Genomic DNA, 19,124 nt, shown 5'->3' with positions numbered 1-19,124 from the left:
GTTATTATTAGTTACAACTGATACTGTAATTTAATATTGTCAGTATTATATAACTTTTTACCTGATTATTACCATCAGTTTTTGTAAAAATTATATATATATATACACGTATATTAACCACTCGCACAACTTAACTACAAAATTAAAACACTAATACTTTGATCAGTATATTAGATATGATATATGCACGAAATACATTAAATATCGGCTGATAATTAGAAACAAAATACATATATTCATCTTATAATAATATGCTTTCATAAGTTTATCATACATAAAAAATTTTAATTTATTTCACTAATGTTTTTAGCTATTAACATTCAATTAGTTGAATTCATGTGATTAATCAACATCTCCCATAAATTCATTTACAATAGGACGGGCTTTACACAAGGCTTCTAATGGCTTTAGTTTCGACATGGCCAGCCCTTCTTCTCCTTCCATGTTGATCTCGTCCCCACTAACTCTCTCCCATTCAAAACATTGAATCAGTGAGCCTAATATTAAGCACACCATCCGTTGAGCCAATCCTGCACCTGGACAAGTTCTCCTCCCTAACCCAAATGGCATAATTAATTTATGAACATCTACTTTATTATTTATGAATCTATCTGGATTAAATCTTGATGGTTCTTCCCAAATTTCTGGATCTCTGTGTATAGCCCATGCATTTGTTATCAATATTGTATTTGGTGGCATGTCATAACCATTAATGACACAATGACTAGATGACATATGGGGTACTAAAAGAGGAGCTGTTGGATATAAACGAAGCGTCTCAAATATAACATTTTGGAGGTATTGTAGGTTTGGAATATCTGATTCATCAAGCAAGCGATTTTGACCGACTTGAGTATCAATCTCAGTTTTGACATTGATCAATACATCACGATGGTTCAGTAAATTTGATAAGGCCCATTCTATCGTAATTGATGTTGTATCGGTTCCACCAACTAATATCACCTATAATACATGATTGAATTAATGTTATTAATTAATCATAAATATTATTTTAAAAATCAAAATGATTAGTATAAAATAATTAAAAAAATTGACATGAAACATAAATTCAATGAATCTATGCACTAACTAATAACAACTATTTTTGTAAAGACAAAGAAAAAATGACTTGAAAAGTGATAAAAAAAATTAAAATAAAATACGAAATAAAAAACTTAAGAAGTTGATTAAATACAACTAATTCTTCATGGCATCATTATTTCATATATAGTACATAAATATACCTCTTTTAATTCATAACAAGTATCACTATTTCAATAAAAGCAAATTGTTTTCAAGCATTTTTAGAATTTTCTTAACTATTCCTAGAAAATTATTTCTCTATAACGCATTCTTTTAGTATATTAATATACTCCAAACTTGACAACTGTATAATAATTTTCTATAAGATTTAAATTATATATCTTTATGTATATAAATAATATTTTTACTATTTATTCCAGCATATTATTGTTTATATAAAATATAAACATTATACTTAACTAAAAAATTAGAAAAAAGGGGATTCTCTCAGCATCCCTATACGGCTGTAACTTTCCATACCCTTGTTCTTAATCAACCTACATCCAATTTTTAACTGCCTCCTTTCTACGATGTGTGTACATATATATATATATGCATATACACATATATTCACTCAAAAAACACATATATAAATATAGACACACATATAATAAACTTACCCGGCCGCTAATAAAATTATCCAAAGAGATAAACCAGAAAGATATGTTAGCTAGAAAGGAGATGAAAGTAAATTGACTAACCAAGATGAGCCCTTTGATTACTTTATCAGTGTAGTATTCAGGTTCTGATTGTTGCAGAGTCAGCAAGTGATCAACCACGGTGTTTCTCCCTCCATTATTTCTTCTCTCATCGATCAAACGCTGCAAAAATCTATCCATTCTTTCTCCCATCTCCTTCAACTTTTTCTCAAAACTATGCCCAAACCAGTTCAGTATTGGCAAGAAATCACCCACATTCGATGCACCGCTAAGCTTAAAAATTCCCGCCGCAATTTCCTTGAACTCGATCGCTTCTTCCTCATTGTTCGTACCATCATCGCAGTACCTCTTCCCTGCAACCATTCTCATCATATTGTTCAGCGTCAGGTTCGTGAACAGAGATTTCAGCTCCACCTTCGTAAAACCCTCGCGCGAGTCACGGCCGAGTCGGCAGAGGAGCCGCTTGAGCTCGTCTTTGCGGATCGACGAAAACATGTTGATGCGGTGAGTGGAGAAGATCTCAATCGAGCCGATTTTGCGCAAATTGCGCCAGTGGCTGCCGTAAGGGGCCGCGACCATTGTGGTGTTGTCGTAATCTATGTACTTGCCGCTGAGATGGCGGGGGCGATTGGCCAGAACGACGTCGTTCGTAGTGAAACATTCCTCGGCGATAGACGGCGAAGAGACGACGAAGACAAGGTGGGAGCCGAAACGGAGAGACAGGATTGGACCGTACTTTAGGGAGAGATCATATAGAGTGCGGTGAGTCGGGTGCTTTAAGAGGTGGAGATGGCCGATAAGGGGAAGGCGACCATGTGGACTTGGAGGAAGCTTTTGATTGGTTCTGGAATTTGAAAATTGCAGGAGTTTGCGGAGGAAGAAGATGAAGATAAGAGTGAGGGAGGTGTAAAGAACAGTTGAGTCTTCCATGTTTGGGTCCCTCAGTTGATTATATTATCTCTCTCTCTCTCTGTGTCTTTCTCTCTTTATTTCTGAATGATGTTTGGTGGATCCATAAGCTTCTTATACCATTTCTTTGCTTGTTAATTTTTTTATTTTTTCTAAGAACAAAATTCTAAAAGCTTTGAATTTTCTAATAAGTGCAACTTTTTTCCACAGCTTTGATTTATTTCCACTTCTGGTAGGATTAATTTTCATATATAATTTATTATTAATAAATATATATCACTTATAATTAATATTATGTTATAATTAATGTTAATATATCATTTATTAATAAATAAAGAATATCACATATGATTTATTTTCATATATCACTTATTAATAAATACATATAATTTATGATTTATGTTCATATATCACTTACTAATAAATGCGTATCATTTATGATTTATGTTTATGTATCACTTATTAATAAATGTATATCATTTATGATTTATCTTCATATATCACTTATTAACAAAAGTATATCATATATGATTTATGTTCATATATCACTTATTAATAAATGCGTATCACTTATGATTTGTGTTCATATATCACTTATTAATAAATGCGTATCACTTATGATTTATGTTCATATATCACTTATTAATAAATGCGTATCACTTATAATATTCATATATTACTTATTAATAAATGCATATCACTTATAATTAATGTTCATATATCACTTATAATTAATTCAAAATAATTACATGTATAACTTGATGTCTAGTAGTAAATTTGTTAACAATATTAATAGCATTTACCGGGTAAAAAATAATATAAATATTTTTTTTTTAAAAAATAAACTAACAAAAAATAATATAAATACTAATTATAATATTTAGAAACAATACAATTACCAATTTAATATTTAGCCAGATATATACAGACGAGTGCAGGAATTAAGTTATAACTAAAGTTGATCCCAGAGCAAAACTTGGCCCATAAATGAGCCTGAACCAGAACTGACTACACCATGGTGGTGTAGTAGTAACTAATATGCTTGCCGACGAGCAAACGTGGGCGGTTGGCGAGAACGACGTCGTTCGTAGTGAAACACTCCTCCGCGATTGACGGCGAGGAGACTATAAAGACGAGCGAGAGCCGAAGCGGAGGGAGAAGATGGGGCCGTAGGTTTGAGAGAGTTTATGGAAGGTGCGGTGGATGGGTGGCTTCAGGAGGTGGAGATGGCCGACGAAGGGAAGCCACGGTAGCCTTGGAGGAAGCTTTTGGTTGGATCTGAAACCTGAAAATTGTGATAAGGAGCCGGATAATTGGAAGGAGAAAGATTAGGGTTAGAGAGGAGTAGAGTGCAGCTGTGCTTTCCACGGTAGGTCTCATCTGCGACTGTGATGCAGACAAGATGTTCGATAAAAGGTCTGTATGAATGGCTTGAACGTGGATAAGGTTTTTGGCAAATCATGTTCTGCATTCCCTTAACAATGATTTTATTATTAAAATAAAATATTGTATACGTATCTATTTTCTATTATAATAATATTTATGTTAATAATATACATATATATATTTTTTTTATGTAAGGGATGCGATGGCACTCAAAACTTGAATTATCAATTCTATAATTCAAATTGAAGTTGACTTGTAAATAGACTAGAAAGAACTTTGCCAACTTGTTTCATCTCCTAAATCTTAATTCTCCAAATGACATCCTCACGTTTTAATATATACACTATACATACATGTATAATTAATATATTATACAATATACATTATATATAAATAAATGCATCAAATACTAAATATTATTATACAATGTATAAAAATCAGTACAAATACATATTTAATATTAAATTTATTTAAAGTAAATTAATTAATTATATCACTTGAGTTGAGTTAATTGCAGACTCGTGATAAAAAACAAAAGATGTTACGTCATCGCTCACGCAAGTCACAGATATATCTTAGTTGTGCTGTTATCGAATTGTCATGTGGATGATTTGTAAGCTGCCAAATCACTATGAAAATAAAATGTAATATCCGAGCTCAGAATTTAGTTCGATATTAATTTTTGTATTTATAAAAATAATTAAAAATATTATTTTAATTTAATTTTATTAACTTATTTGAAAAAAATGGGTTATGGACGAAATTGAAAATAATTTTGGAGAAGAGATATGAAATTTTGAGTTTGATAAGTGTTTTTGAAAGAAAAATTAGAAACAGATGGTTAAAATGCAAAAAAATTCGACCGCGTGGGATGACCCAGTCAGCACCCATGGCGAACCAAAGTACGTCGCGTGGCAAAACACACTGACATTAGCGCCACACAGGAGGCCACTCGGGTGATCCGCGTACCCAGCAATCTGATGGTCTAGATTCAATCTTGCGCGCGTGAAGGGTTCAGATCTATTCCCTCCTTAGGCGTGATCGGACGGACGAGATCAATCGTGATGAACAATCTAAATTCGCTCACGTAACAATTTAAACAGGCAACGATTGGACAACTCTCCTCGCTCTACGTCGATGTAAATGGATGACCTAGATCGACACGAGATAAATATATAAACATCGCGTCGTAGGGGAACCCTAACCCTAGCCGCACCGCCTTCGCTAGAGAAGAAAGACCAGCTACCGGAGAAGGAGATCGACACTCGGTCATCGCCGCACTAGAGCCACCGTCGACTGCCAAAAAAAGGTAAAATTCTCTCATACCTGCTCAAAATTCGATTTTGAGTCTCCCTGTGACCATATCGAAGTAAAATGGACGACAGGTGAGCTGAAACCGCAAGTAAAGTCCGGTAGAACCGCTGTTACTGAAACCCTAAAACTCCTTCGATGAGCCCCTTTTTGTTTTCTGTTTCATATAATTTTTTGATCATTGTATTCACCATCCCTTTCTGTACAGGTTAGCTGAAGAAGAACCGGCGGAGTTGCTGCACCCAAAGACCTTCTCGCTAGTAGGTTCAGTTTTTTTGTGATTTTCTGGCCAACCGATGCTCTCTAACGTATTTTTTCGCATGGATATGGAAAAATCGGGCAGGCCGAGGCAAACTACCATCATGGGTGGTGGAGCCGGCGTCGGAGCACGGCAGCGCAGCCGTGCCAGAACCCTAAAATTTGACAGAAAGGGTTTTCAACACTGATTTTAGGATTTTGTAATATTTTTAGGTACATGACAAGTATTTTGATCCTCTCATGGAAAATTTAGAAAATTCAGGACCCGTTAGGAGGTGTAGTAGATAATACGATATTTCGAAATACCAATCTGGTAAGTACCCCTCACGTTATTCTCTGTTACAGTAAATTGATGATTAATAATCGATAATTGTGTATTTAGTAAAAAATTAGAAAAAAACTCTAAAAATATTACAGGTCACTAGTAGAACCGGAACTGGTTAGTTCACATTTGTCTTACTTTCCCTGTTTATTTTTTTTTATACTGACTATATTTGCTTACTATTATACGATGCATAATTGAATTGATGATTTTTATGGTATTCTCAATTATTTGGTTATTTAGTTCCTCTTGCATTGTTTATTCGATATTCTGTTTATTAGTTATTTAGCTATGCTAAACAATATTGCTTGTTTAAGTGTCATTTGAATTAATATGTGAGTATAAAATGAGATGTTGGTATATTTTGATGGTTTCTTGGATGATGAGAGTCTAAATAAATGAAAGTTTACTGGGCATCCTGAAAAATGGTGGACAGATCCAGTACATAAAGAAGCCTACCGTAGACATTGCTTTAGTCCGATAGGCTGAGAAGTCCCATATTGAAGGGTTTTGGGAGATACAGTTCACCTTCATACCAGACGAGATATCAAAATGATGGTTTTTTTTGTGCCTATTACCGGATGGGGTATAGGGACGGTCGGGTTAATTGTCAAATCTTGATTCTAGGTTCACGAGTAGAGGGATATCCCTATGAACCCCTATGGATCTCAATAAGTAGGTTAAAAAAGGATTGATGATCTTATGCATGAAATTGAAATGTTATTTACTTAATTGTCTTCATAGGTTGATGTTGGGAAAAATCATAATGGTAAGTATCACATAAAAAGTTTTAAAGACAAATGTATTTATTTAAAATAAGAGTTTCATTAGTTATTTTCTGATTTTTACCAACCTTCAGTTTTTCGTATCAGTAATTGGTTTTAGAATACCCGAGCCCGTAATTAATTTAATATTTTAAATATATAAAAAATTATTTTAAAATTAATTTATTTTAATTTTTAGTTGAATTTATGAAAAAAAATAGGTTATGGATAAAATTGAAAATAATTTTGAAAAAAAGTGATGAAAATTTGAGTTCGGTAGGTATTTTTGGAAGAAAAATAAAAAATTAGGAGTCAAAGTGAAATAAAAAAATTTTGCCATGTAGGACCACCCAGTTAGCAACTTCGACGAAACAGAGCATGCTGCGTGGCAAGGCACGCTGATGTCGATGCCACGCAAGCAATCTGCTTGCCCCGCGATCGAACGACCGAGAATTGATCCTGCGCACGTGGACAACCCGGATTTGTTCCCCCTTTAAACATGATTGGATGGTCAAGATCAAATCGTTATGAACGGTCAAAATTTATTTTCTCTTTAAATTCGTTCAGACGATCGAGATCAAACACGATGAACGGTCCAGATTAACGCGAGATAGGTATAAATATTTCGAATCACACTGAACTCAAACCCTATATGCCAGCCTCCCGTCGAAGAAGAAGAACAAGTCGCTGGAGAAGGGAGCCGACCACCGACCGCCGCCACACCGGAACTACCACCGACCGCCAAAAAATGTAAAAATTTTCATATCCGCTCGAAATTTGATTCTGATCAACCCCATTGATGCGGAACCCCAAAACCCTTGCTTGAACCTTAGAACTCTTCAATCGGTTTAGAATGGAATTTAGATCACAAGTAAAAAAGGAATCAAATTTGTTCAATCACCCAAATGGTAGAAGTTAAAGAGAACCCAAAAAAGATAAATGATATCACTTGAACCCAATCCAAACAAGCACCAAGAACAATTGAAATAAGAAATCAAAATTGAAATATAAGTGATATTAATTATATTCCAAATCATCACCTTGTGCATAAAGTGAAAAGAAAGCCAAAATACTCTCAACTTAATTCTTAAATATTTGATTACAACTCTTGATGTCCACAAAGAAGAGTTCTTTTGGTATTTATAGCCAAAGAAATCAATGATAAGTTACAATACAATAACTACAATTGTAACTCCCACAATAACTAGGTTAATTATGTGGTAATTACAATTGTAACTTCAACAATAATTAGACTAATTATAGGCATGTAATTGTTATGTAACTCCTTGTAACTCCAATCTTCTTAACCAACACCACTAATTGTTTGTGGGACCATATAGTTATGGGCTCATTCTTGTAATAACACTAAGACAAGACTTAAGCCCAAAATGAGTTATACTTAACTATATGGGCTTAATTAACTCAAACTAAAATAAAACAATCCAAAATACTTAAAACAACTCAACTAATCCAGCCCATATACAAGGCTTATTCATCCATTATCAATAAGACTCAAACAAGCCCAAATTATCCCAAATCACTTAAATCCAATTAAAGTTACGAATTTGGGCTATTCAAAAATTTCATGTTTGAACTTTCCACAATTGGCCAGCTCATCATCCACATGTTTTTGAGTAAAAACTTGGAGCAACTCTTTAAACTTCTTTGCCTTTGATCTTATTACTGGTCTGCTATAACTTTCTAGGTTTGGAACTGTATTTGTGTTTACAATATTTGAAATTTGCTCCAAGTCACTTTCTGATGCTCTTTGAGTATATTGAGTGTTTTTACCCTATTTGCATCATTCTCCCTCCCCTCAAAAGGATTCGTCCTCGAATCAATTCCTGCATCAATTTCAAAAGGGGATAAATCAGATATGTTAAATATATCTGAAACACTATACTCACCTGGTAGGTCCACTTTGTAGGCATTTTCATTGATTTTACTTATGATTTGAAATGGACCATCCCACGAGCATCCAACTTAGATTTCTGTTTTGATGAAAATCGTTCCTTGTGCATATGAACCCACACCCAATCTCCGGGTTCAAATGAAATCTTGCGCCTTCCTTTATTGACATGGGATGCTACTTGTTCATTTTTCTTCTCAATGTTCTGCCTTGCTTTTTTATGAATTGCTTTAACCATTTTTGCTTTCTTATGTCCATCCAAATTAGAAATGTCACTTATAGGAATAGACAACAAATCAAGTGGAGTTAAGGGATTAAAACTATACACAATTTTAAAAGGAGAAAACTCAGTAGAAGAATGTATACTCCGATTATAAGCAAATTCAACAAATGGTAGCATATCTTCCCAAGTTTTAACATTCCTTTCAATTAAAGCACGTAATAATGTACTAAGTGTTCTATTTATTACTTCAATTTGACCATCCATTTATGAATGTGAAGTAATAGAAAATAAAAGTTTAGTCCCAAGTTTGGACCACAAAACTCGCCAAAAGTGGCTTAAAAACTTAACATCCCTATTGGACACAATAGTTTTAGGAATGTCATGCATTCTAACAACTTCGCGAAAAAATAAATTCGCTATGTGTGTGGCATCATCTGTTTTGTGACATGGTATAAAGTGTGTCATTTTAGAAAAACGATCAATAACAACAAATATTGAGTCTCGGCTTTTTCTAGTCCTAGGCAAACCCAACAAAAAGTCCATAGAAAAATTAACCCAATGATGTGTAGGAATGGGTAATGGAATATATAATCCATGTAGTTGAACTCTATACTTAGCTTGCCTACATGAGATGCACTGCGCACAAATTTTCTCAACATGTTTGCGCATATTAGGCCAAAAGAAATGTTCATATAAAATGCTCAAAGTTTTGCCAATCCCAAAATGTCCCATTAAACTACCATTATGTGCTTCACGAACAAGCAACTCCCTAATAGAACTATTAGACACATATAATTTTTTCTTTTTAAATAGAAAACCATCATGCCTATAAAAGTCTTGAAATACCGCATGTTCACAAGCCACATAAACATTTGAAAAATCACTATCATGCACATACAATTCTTTGAAATGCTCAAATCCCAACAATTTTGTAGAAAGAGTAGAGATAAGACTGTACATTCTTGAAAGCGCATCAGCTACCACATTTTCTTTTCCTTGCTTATATTGGATCACATATGGGAAGGACTCTATGAATTCTACCCATTTTGCATGTCGTTTATTGAGTTTGCCTTGCCCTTTCAAATGCCTCAAAGATTCATGATTGGTGTGAATCACAAATTCTTTTGGTAACAAATAATGTTGCCATGTCTCTAATGCTCTTACCAAAGCATAAAACACTTTGTCATAGGTGGAATAATTCAATTGTGCACCATTGAGCTTCTCACTGAAGTAAGCAATGGGTCTTTTATCCTACATAAGAACATCACCTATCCCAAGCCCAGAGGCATCACATTCAGTTTCAAAAGTTGAATCAAAATTAGACAATCTTAATAAAGGCACATTACATAACTTTTCTTTCAATAAGGAAAACGCATGTTCTTGTTCTTTTCCCCAAACAAACCCCTTATCTTTTTTCATGATTTCAGTTAAAGGGACAGCAACGATACTAAAATCTTTTACAAATCTCCTATAGAAACTTGTCAAACCATGAAAACTACATACCTCACTTACACTTTTAGTTGTCGGCCACTCTTGAATAGCCTTTACCTTTTCACTATCTATCTCAATTCCTTTTGTACTCACGACATATCCTAAGAAAATGATGCGATCAATGCAAAATATACATTTCTTCATGTTAGCATATAGTTGAAATTTGCGCAATGTGTCAAACACTTGCCTCAAATGCATGACATGCTCATCAATAGATTTGCTATACACAAGAATGTCATCGAAGTAGACAACCACAAACTTTCCAATAAATTCACGTAAAACATGGTTCATTAAATGCATGAAAGTACTTGGCGCATTAGTTAAGCCAAATGGCATAACCAACCACTCATATAACCCTTATTTTGTTTTAAAAGCATTTTTCCATTCATCTCCTGGTTTCATTCTTATTTGGTGATAACCACTTTTAAGATCAATTTTAGAAAATACACAAGCACCATGCAACTCATCTAATATATCATCAAGTCGAGGTATTGGGTGTTGATATTTTACTGTTATTTTGTTGACGGCTCTACAATCAACACACATGCGCCAACTACCATCTTTTTTGGGTACTAATAAGACGGGTACTGCGCATGGACTTAAACTTTCTCGAATGTGCCCATTTTGTAAGAGCTCCTCCACTTGTCTTTGAAGCTCTTTGGTCTCCTCAGGATTGTTCCTATAGGCTGGTCTATTTAGTATGGAAGTCTCGGGAATGAAGTCAATTTGATGCTCAATCCCTCTCAAATGTGGTAAAACTTAAGGTAGATCATCGGAAAAAATATCGCTAAATTTATGCAAAACTTCAACCACAACACTTGACAAAGAATGGTCAAGTTCGTTAGTTGAGAAATAAGCTTCCTTGTACATGAGTATAATAATTGGCTTGTTAGAAAATAAAGCTTTCCTTACTTCTCTCATTTTAGCATAAAAGCTCATTTTTTTTCCTCATTCTTTTCTGTGGTCGAATGCATCTCTCTTTCTTTTTCCTTTTGATCTTCATTTTTCCACTCTAATTTTCTCTCACTCTCTTTTCTTTTCTCTTTTTCTCTTTCTTTTCTTTTTCTCTCGGTCTCTCTTTGTGCGAATTCATCATGGAACTTTTCAAGTTGCATTTAGTCTTTAAAAACTTGTTTAGGGGTTAAAGGAAGAAGAATATACTTTTTGCCCTCTTTTCCTACCATATACCTATTGAGATACCCATCATGCATCAATCTCCTATCCCATTGCCATGGTCTACCTAGCAAAATATGACTAGCTTGCATAGGAACTACATCACATATCATTTCATCACTATACTTCCTAATAGTAAAAGGCACCCTCACTTGCTTATTAACTCTCACATCCCCACTATTGTTAAGCCATTGCAGCTTATAAGATTTAGGATGTTTTGTAGTTTCCAACCCCAGTTTATCAACAAATAAAGTACTAGCCACATTTACACAACTACCCCCATCAATAATCATGCTATACAATTTTTCATTTACTAGATATCTAGAATGAAAAATGTTCTCTCTTTGCAACTTAAACCCCTCATCATCATTCTTTACTTGCATATTCAAAACACGTCTAGAAACCAACAATATACCTTCCATAGGCGTTTCCCCATTACTACAATACTCCAAATGAGGCATTTCATCCTCCACATCATTCTCATCATCCGTTTTAACACCATCGCCACGCATCACCATTACCCTTTTATTTGGGTATTGAGATGCAATATGACCAAAACCTAAGCATTTGAAGCACTTTATATCTCTATTCCTAGGAGTTTAGGAGTTAGAAATACCTTTATTTTTATTATCATTAACATCTTTTGTCTTGGTTTTGTCATCTCTTTTGAATTGGACAACCTTGTTATCTCCCCTCCAATTCGGTCTCCAATTGGAATTTTGGGCCGAGTAAGTGTTGGTTTGCCTTGTGTTTCCCTTTATCTTTAATTGTCTTTCAATTTTTATAGCCATATGCACCATATCATCAATCTCCACATAATGTTGAAGCTTTACAATGTTGACTATGTCTTTGTTAAAGCCATTTAAGAACCTTGTCATAGTAGTTTCCCTATCCTCGTCAATATTAGCCCTTATCATGGCTATCTCCATCTCTTTGTAGTAGTCTTCTACACTCTTGTTCCATTGTGTAAGGCCTTGCAATTTTTGATGTAACTCCCTATAGTAGTGAGTAGGAACAAAACGCCTTCTCATGATAGCCTTTATTTCAGCCCAAGTGGAAATAAATCTCTCTCCATTTCTCCTTTTACTTGTGATGAGTTGATCCCACCACACAATGGCATACTCTCCAAACTCCACAGCCGCAAGCTTTATCTTTTTCTCCTCCGAATAATTATGGCACTCAAAAATAAGTTCTACCTTGCGCTCCCATTCAAGATAAGCATTCAGATCATTCTTGCCTAGAAACGATGAGATTTTCATTTTGATGCTCCCAATATTTTTATCAAGATCGTTTCGACCCCTACCATAATTTCGACCTTCATTTACCAAAGTAGCTTGGTCATCAAATTCTTTCTCCAATTCCTCATCAAAAAGTGGTGTTGGAAGTCTTCTTGCCCCTCTCATGGAATTTAACTCACGTTGTTGTTTCTCTAATTTCTCATTCATGTTGCCAATAGTTAGTTGAATCCTCTCAAATTGTTATTGCATTGCTTTGAGGATGAATTCTTGATCTTTTGATGTTCTTTCACTCCCTTGTGGCTCCATCTTTAAATCTAAAATTTTAATGACAAACAAAATAGATTGCAACCTCACAAATCACTCCCTCACGTGTTTACTCTCGTAGTATGGGCACTCGTGTTTCACTCAATTTTGGCTTTTACCCTCTTTTGAGCTCACACTCTCTTGTTTTTTAACACTCAAGCAATCTTTTATAGCTTTATACAAAATGACCAATTCAAACAACAATTAGTTATCATTATGTACTCAATTTTAATTAGAAATAACAAAGAATTTCTAAAGAAACAAGATACATGAATTCAACTCTAAAAACAAATTAGAACAATCTAAACAATGAAAAACACACACTTGATATAAGTGTATGATGATTTTTATGTTAATTAGGCAACAATGAATCAATATTATTACCTCAAGAGGTAATAAGAAACAAATGGGCAGAAATATTAAATGAAAACTAAATATGCAAGAAAAAAAATGGTGAATATGGAATTTAATGCACGAAACTTGTAATTCTCTAATAGAACTACAAATTATCACCCAAAATACTCAAATTAAGTGAAACAAACAGTTTTGGATGAAAACAAACTCAATTGAGGTGAGTTGTTTCCAAATAGCCCCAAAAATTACACAAACAATCTCAACCAAACAAGCAGCCTTGAAACGAGTTTTCCTTTTAAATTTTAAATGTATTTGAATGTTATATGAGATAAATAAAAGGAAAATAACAGCAGCTGTGTCAATTACACAAGGTAGAATATGTGGAAATATGTTTTGCACAATTAAGCAAATTAGGCTAATCTGATTTTTTTTTTTGTTGAATGCAAATTTGTCTCTTTTTTTTGTAAGAAATAATGAAAATAAAGACAACAAAATAAGGATCGACTAATTTACTTAGTGAACCAATGCTCTGATACCAAATGATGCGGAACCCCAAGACCCTTGTTTGAACTTTAGAACTCTTCAATTGGTTTAGAACAGAATTTAGATCACAAGTAAAAAAGGAATCAAATTTGTTCAATCACCCAAATGGTAGAAAACCCCACTACCGGTAGATTTTCATTTTTTAATTTTTTTGGGCCAACCGAGACCCCCTAACGTATTTTTTCGTAGGGATACATATAAAACCGGCCGAAAACGGCTAGGCCATGTCAAACCCTTGTCGTGGGCGGTGGTGCTGTCGCCGGAGAACGGCGATGCCGCCATGCCAGAACCTGAAATTTCCTGGAAAGAATTTTTTTCACTAATTTTAGATTCCTATGGTATTTTTAGGTACATGACAAGTGTTTTAGATTCCGCATGAATAATTCAGGAAACTCGGGAACTGCTAATAGACGTAGTAGAATGTTCAGTATTTTGGACACTGATTCAGGTAAGGATTTCTCACTATTTTCTCAGTTACAGCAAATTAAGACTTAATAATTAATAAATGTGTATTTTTATAAAAAATTAGAGAAACTTAAAAATAATTACAGGTCACTAGTGGAGCCGAAACCAATTAGTTCAGAGTTATTTTGATTTCCTGTTTATTTTCTTGTATTGTCTATATTTATTTATTATTATATTATTTGTAACTCAATTAATGATTTTTAGGGTCTTTTTGATTATTTTGTTATTTGTTTTCTCTGCATTGCGTGCCGGTATTCTAGTTATTGACTATTTGGCTCTGTTAAACTATATTGTTGTTTAAGTAAATAGTGAATATAAAATGGTACATGGTTATTACATGAGTGATTGTTATACTGATGGAAATCTGTATAAGAAAGACTTACTGGATATCCGAGAAATGGTGGATAAGCCTGGTACATAGAGAACCCTACCGTGAACGTTACTTCAATCGGATGGAGCTGAGAAGTTCCTTACTAAGAAAGTTTGAGAGATATGGTTCACCCTCATATCGGATGGGGTATCGAGGTGGTGACATGTTTGGCACCCATACCGAATAGGGTATGGAACAGCCGGTTAACTGTTTAATTGGATATTGGATTCACGAGTAATATGACATCCATATGGATCACCAATGGTACTAATAAACGGGTAAAAATATAAAATGATCATTTATTGTTATCTTTTATGTGATAAATAATAGTGTTTGAATATGAGTTTTCTTAAGTTATTGTTATGAGAGACTTGTTATATAAATATGAAATAAATGACTTTCTTTATAGTAAATGAATTTATAATAAATTAAGGAATCTATTTGTTATTTTTCTGATTTCTACCAATATTCAGTTTTTCGTATACGTGATTAGTGTGATATTCTTACTGAGCTATTATTGCTCACCTCTTTATTAAATATTTCAAATCAAGAGGATCAACATCTATATTACGATCAACAAGAGGGTTGTGAATAGTTCACCACCCAGATTCCCTTCAAGAGCTAGTAAATGTCGTATTATGATTGCATAATTATTTGTCTTTCATTTATTTCTTTAATTTTCGTTTATTCTTTTAGAATGGACATTCCTCTAGCGTTATTGGACATTCTAAATTATTGTGTAAGAAATGTGAACCCTAACTCTATTATTTCGCTTCCGCATTTAATTTATGACCTTATTTCCATTTAAGTTCTGAGCATTTATAAGTTTGATATTCTTATTGGGGTAGTGCAGCTCACCATATCATTAATCATTTTAGGTAAAAAAAAATCAAGATCTAGATCCCAATCAATAAGAGAGTTATGAGTAGTTCATCTTCCAGATTTTCTTCAAATGCTAGTGAATGTTGTTCTAAGATACTTATTTATTCGTTTTTCTTTAATTACTGTTTGTCTTTTATGAACCACATATAAATAATATTTTCGTAACCCTATTGAACAATTCAATTTATTGTGTAAGGAATATAAATGCTAATGTTATTATTTGTTTTCGTATTTAAATTATAAATTCATTTTTTTTAAGATTCCGAACCTTTACATAAAACGTTTAGTTTTTCTTATGGTGCTAATGAATTTTTCTTTTGTTTTTTTCTTTTCCACTTTCCACTTAAAACTACAAACGCGGTCGTATAAAACAAAGGAGTCATCTTAGCTTTACTGCCTTTGTTGTAATTATTTTATTATTATTATTAGAACTACAATTGATATTATTAGTTGATAATGTCATTATTATATATATATATATATATATTTTACATGATTATTACCTTCAGTTTTTGTAAAAAATTATATATACACAAAAATAGGTCAATAAAAATATTAACCATTCACTCAACTTAATTACAATAGTTAAAACTAGTACTAAAAAATATTATACATTACTAACATAAATATTATAGTAGTAACAAATAACAATCTCAAGATTAAAAGATACTAAAATATTAGAGACAAAATAGAACTCTGAATATGATATATGCGCAAATTACATTAAATATCGGTTGATAAATAACAATAGAAAATATATATTCATCTTATAATAAAATATTGAAAAGTCTTAGTTATTATACATCAAAGTTTTAATTATTTCACTCATATTCTTAGTAATTCACATTAAATTAGTTATCTTTCATAAGTTTGTTTATAATAGGACGAGCTTTACACAAGGCCTCTAATGGTTTTAATTTCGACATGGTAATTCCTTTTCCTTCTTCCATGTTGATCTTGTCCCCATTAACGGTCTCCCATTCAAAACATTGAATCAATGAGCCTAATGCTAAGTTCACAATCCGTTGAGCCAATCCTACACCTGGGCAAGTCCTCCTCCCTAACCCAAATGGCAATATCAATTTTTGAACTTCTACTTTATCATTTATGAATCTATCTGGATTAAATCTTAATGGTTCTTCCCAAATTTCTGGATCTCTGTGTATAGCCCATGCATTTGTTATTAAAATTGTATCTGGTGGCATGTCATATCCATTGATGACGCAATGACTAGATGACATGTGAGGTACTAAAAGAGGAGCTGACGGATATAAACGAAGTGTCTCAGATATAATATTTTGAAGGTAATGAAGATTGGGAAAATCTGATTCATCAATCAAACGGTCTTGACCAACTTGAGTATCAATCTCAATTCTAGCCTTGATTAGTGCGTCACGATGATTGAGTAAATTGGACAATGCCCATTCTATTGTAATTGATGTTGTATCGGTTCCAGCAATTAATATCACCTATAATACATAGTTAAATTAATGTTACTAATTAATCACATATATTATTTTAAAAGCAAAAATAATTAATATAAAAAAATGACACAAAAAAAAAATCAATGAATCAATGAACTAATTAACAACAACTATTTTTGTGAAGACAAAGAAAAATGACATCTAAAGTAATAAAAAAAATTAAAATAAAAAAGGAGATAAAAAATTTAAGAAGTTGGCTAAATACAGTACATAAATATATCTCTTTTAATTTATAGCAAGTATCAATATTTACGTAAAAGCAAATTATTTTTAAGCATTTTTAGAATTTTTTCTATTTATTAAATAAAATAAAATAATCATTTTATTTCTTAATTATTCCTTAAAAACTATTTCCCTTGAATAGATAACTTGTTTTTTAATATAGTAATATACTCCAAATTTGAGAACCGTAGAATATTCTATAAGATTAAAAATATATATCTTTATATCTTATTTTTCTTTTTATATGTATAATACTTTTACTATTTATAAATCATATTCTGGCATTTTATTGTTTACATAAAATATAAACATTATATTCTCTAAAAACTAAGGGGAAAAAAAAAGGACTCTCTCCGCTGGCCTACCCTATCAATAGTCAATCTAAATCCAAATTTTAACTGCCTCCTTTTTATAATATATATATATATATATATATGCACACACACATATATTCATTCAAAAAACATACATATATATACACACACATATATATAATGAAAATTGATTTGGGATTTTATCAAATAAATTTACCAGGCCGCTAATAAAATTATCCAAAGAGATAAACCAGAAAGACAATAGCTAGAAAGGAGATGAAAGTAAATTGACTAACCAAGATGAGCCCTTTGATTACTTCGTCAGTGTAATATTCAGGTTCTGATTGTTGCAGAGTCAGCAAGTGATCAATCATGGTGTTACCCCCTCCATTATTTCTTTTCTCATCGATCAAACGCTGCAAAAATCTATCCGTTCTTTCTCCCATCTCCTTCAACTTTTTCTCAAAACTATGCCCAAACCAGTTCAGTATTGGCAAGAAATCACCCGCATTCGACGCACCGCTAAGCTTAAAAATTCCCGCCAAAATTTCCTTGAACTCGATCGCTTCTTCCTCATTGTTCGTACCATCATCGCAGTACCTCTTCCCTGCAACCATTCTCATCATATTGTTCAGGGTCAGGTTCCTGAACAGAGATTTCAGCTCCACCTTCGTAAAACCCCCGCGCGAGTCACGGCCGAGTCGGCAGAGAAGCCGCTTGACCTCGTCTTTGCGGATAGATGAAAACATGTTGAGACGGTGAGTGGAGAAGATCTCAATCGAGCCGATTTTGCGCAAATTGCGCCAGTGGCTGCCGTAAGGGGATGCGACCATTGTGGTGTTGTGGTAGCCTATGTACTTGCCGCTGAGAAGGCGGGGGCGATTGGCCAGAACGACGTCGTTCGTAGTGAAACATTCCTCGGCGATAGACGGCGAAGAGACGACGAAGACAAGGCGGGAGCCGAAACGGAGAGACAGGATTGGACCGTACTTTAGGGAGAGGTCATGTAGAGTGCGGTGAGTCGGGTGCTTTAAGAGGTGGAGATGGCCGATAAGGGGAAGGCGACCATGTGGACTTGGAGGAAGCTTTTGATTGGTTCTGGAATTTGAAAATTGCAGAAGTTTGAGGAAGAAGATGAAGATAAGAGCGAGAGAGGTGTAAAGAAGGGTTGAGTTTTCCATGTTTGGGTTTCTCTTTATTTCTGAATGATGTTTGGTAGATGTCTTCAACTCCCTTGTCTATTTTAACTTCTGCTATGAATATTGTTTATATATTTCTTGTTAATAAATGTATATCACTTATAATTAATGTTGATATAATAACAAATATATATCAGATATGATATGATTAATGTTCATATATCACTTATTAATAAATGTATATCACTTATAATTAATGTTCATATATCACTTATAATTAATTCAAAATAATTACATGCATTAGATTAGGATTTGAGAGAGA

At 33.4% G+C, this 19,124-nt stretch overlaps 2 protein-coding genes and 1 pseudogene across 2 annotated transcripts; all 3 read right to left on the bottom strand.

The window, feature by feature from the left end:
* Positions 1-215: 215 nt before the first annotated feature.
* Positions 216-2,721, bottom strand: LOC110822472 (cytochrome P450 81Q32-like). Its single transcript, XM_022052603.2, has 2 exons — positions 1,785-2,721; positions 216-963 (listed from the first exon to the last, which is right to left on the bottom strand). Exons 1-2 carry the CDS (start codon positions 2,670-2,672, stop codon positions 343-345), a joined length of 1,509 nt encoding a protein of 502 aa, XP_021908295.1. The 5' UTR covers positions 2,673-2,721; the 3' UTR covers positions 216-342.
* Positions 2,722-11,430: 8,709 nt separating this feature from the next.
* Positions 11,431-12,933, bottom strand: LOC148266191 (uncharacterized; annotated as a pseudogene).
* Positions 12,934-16,320: 3,387 nt separating this feature from the next.
* Positions 16,321-18,881, bottom strand: LOC148266190 (cytochrome P450 81Q32-like). Its single transcript, XM_088217320.1, has 2 exons — positions 17,960-18,881; positions 16,321-17,112 (listed from the first exon to the last, which is right to left on the bottom strand). The coding sequence occupies exons 1-2, from the start codon at positions 18,842-18,844 to the stop codon at positions 16,495-16,497; spliced, it is 1,503 nt and encodes a 500-aa protein (XP_088073446.1). The 5' UTR covers positions 18,845-18,881; the 3' UTR covers positions 16,321-16,494.
* Positions 18,882-19,124: the final 243 nt, after the last annotated feature.

This window comes from Carica papaya, chromosome 4 (genome assembly GCF_054855325.1).
Source record: "Carica papaya isolate Zhongbai chromosome 4, ASM5485532v1, whole genome shotgun sequence".
Taxonomy (NCBI): Eukaryota; Viridiplantae; Streptophyta; class Magnoliopsida; order Brassicales; family Caricaceae; genus Carica; species Carica papaya.
Note: the sequence above shows the minus strand (reverse complement) of the source record. Positions and strands in the feature narration are given on the sequence as shown.

What these genes read in the sequence shown, in the direction of transcription:
- LOC110822472 (XM_022052603.2), bottom strand. Translation starts at nt 2,672, where the DNA reads ATGGAAGACTCAACTGTTCTTTACACCTCCCTCACTCTTATCTTCATC. An exon ending in TAATCAAAGGGCTCATCTTG is followed by an intron (nt 964 to 1,784) that starts GTTAGTCAATTT and finishes CATGTATTATAG; the next exon opens with GTGATATTAGTTGGTGGAAC.
- LOC148266190 (XM_088217320.1), bottom strand. Translation starts at nt 18,844, where the DNA reads ATGGAAAACTCAACCCTTCTTTACACCTCTCTCGCTCTTATCTTCATC. An exon ending in TAATCAAAGGGCTCATCTTG is followed by an intron (nt 17,113 to 17,959) that starts GTTAGTCAATTT and finishes TATGTATTATAG; the next exon opens with GTGATATTAATTGCTGGAAC.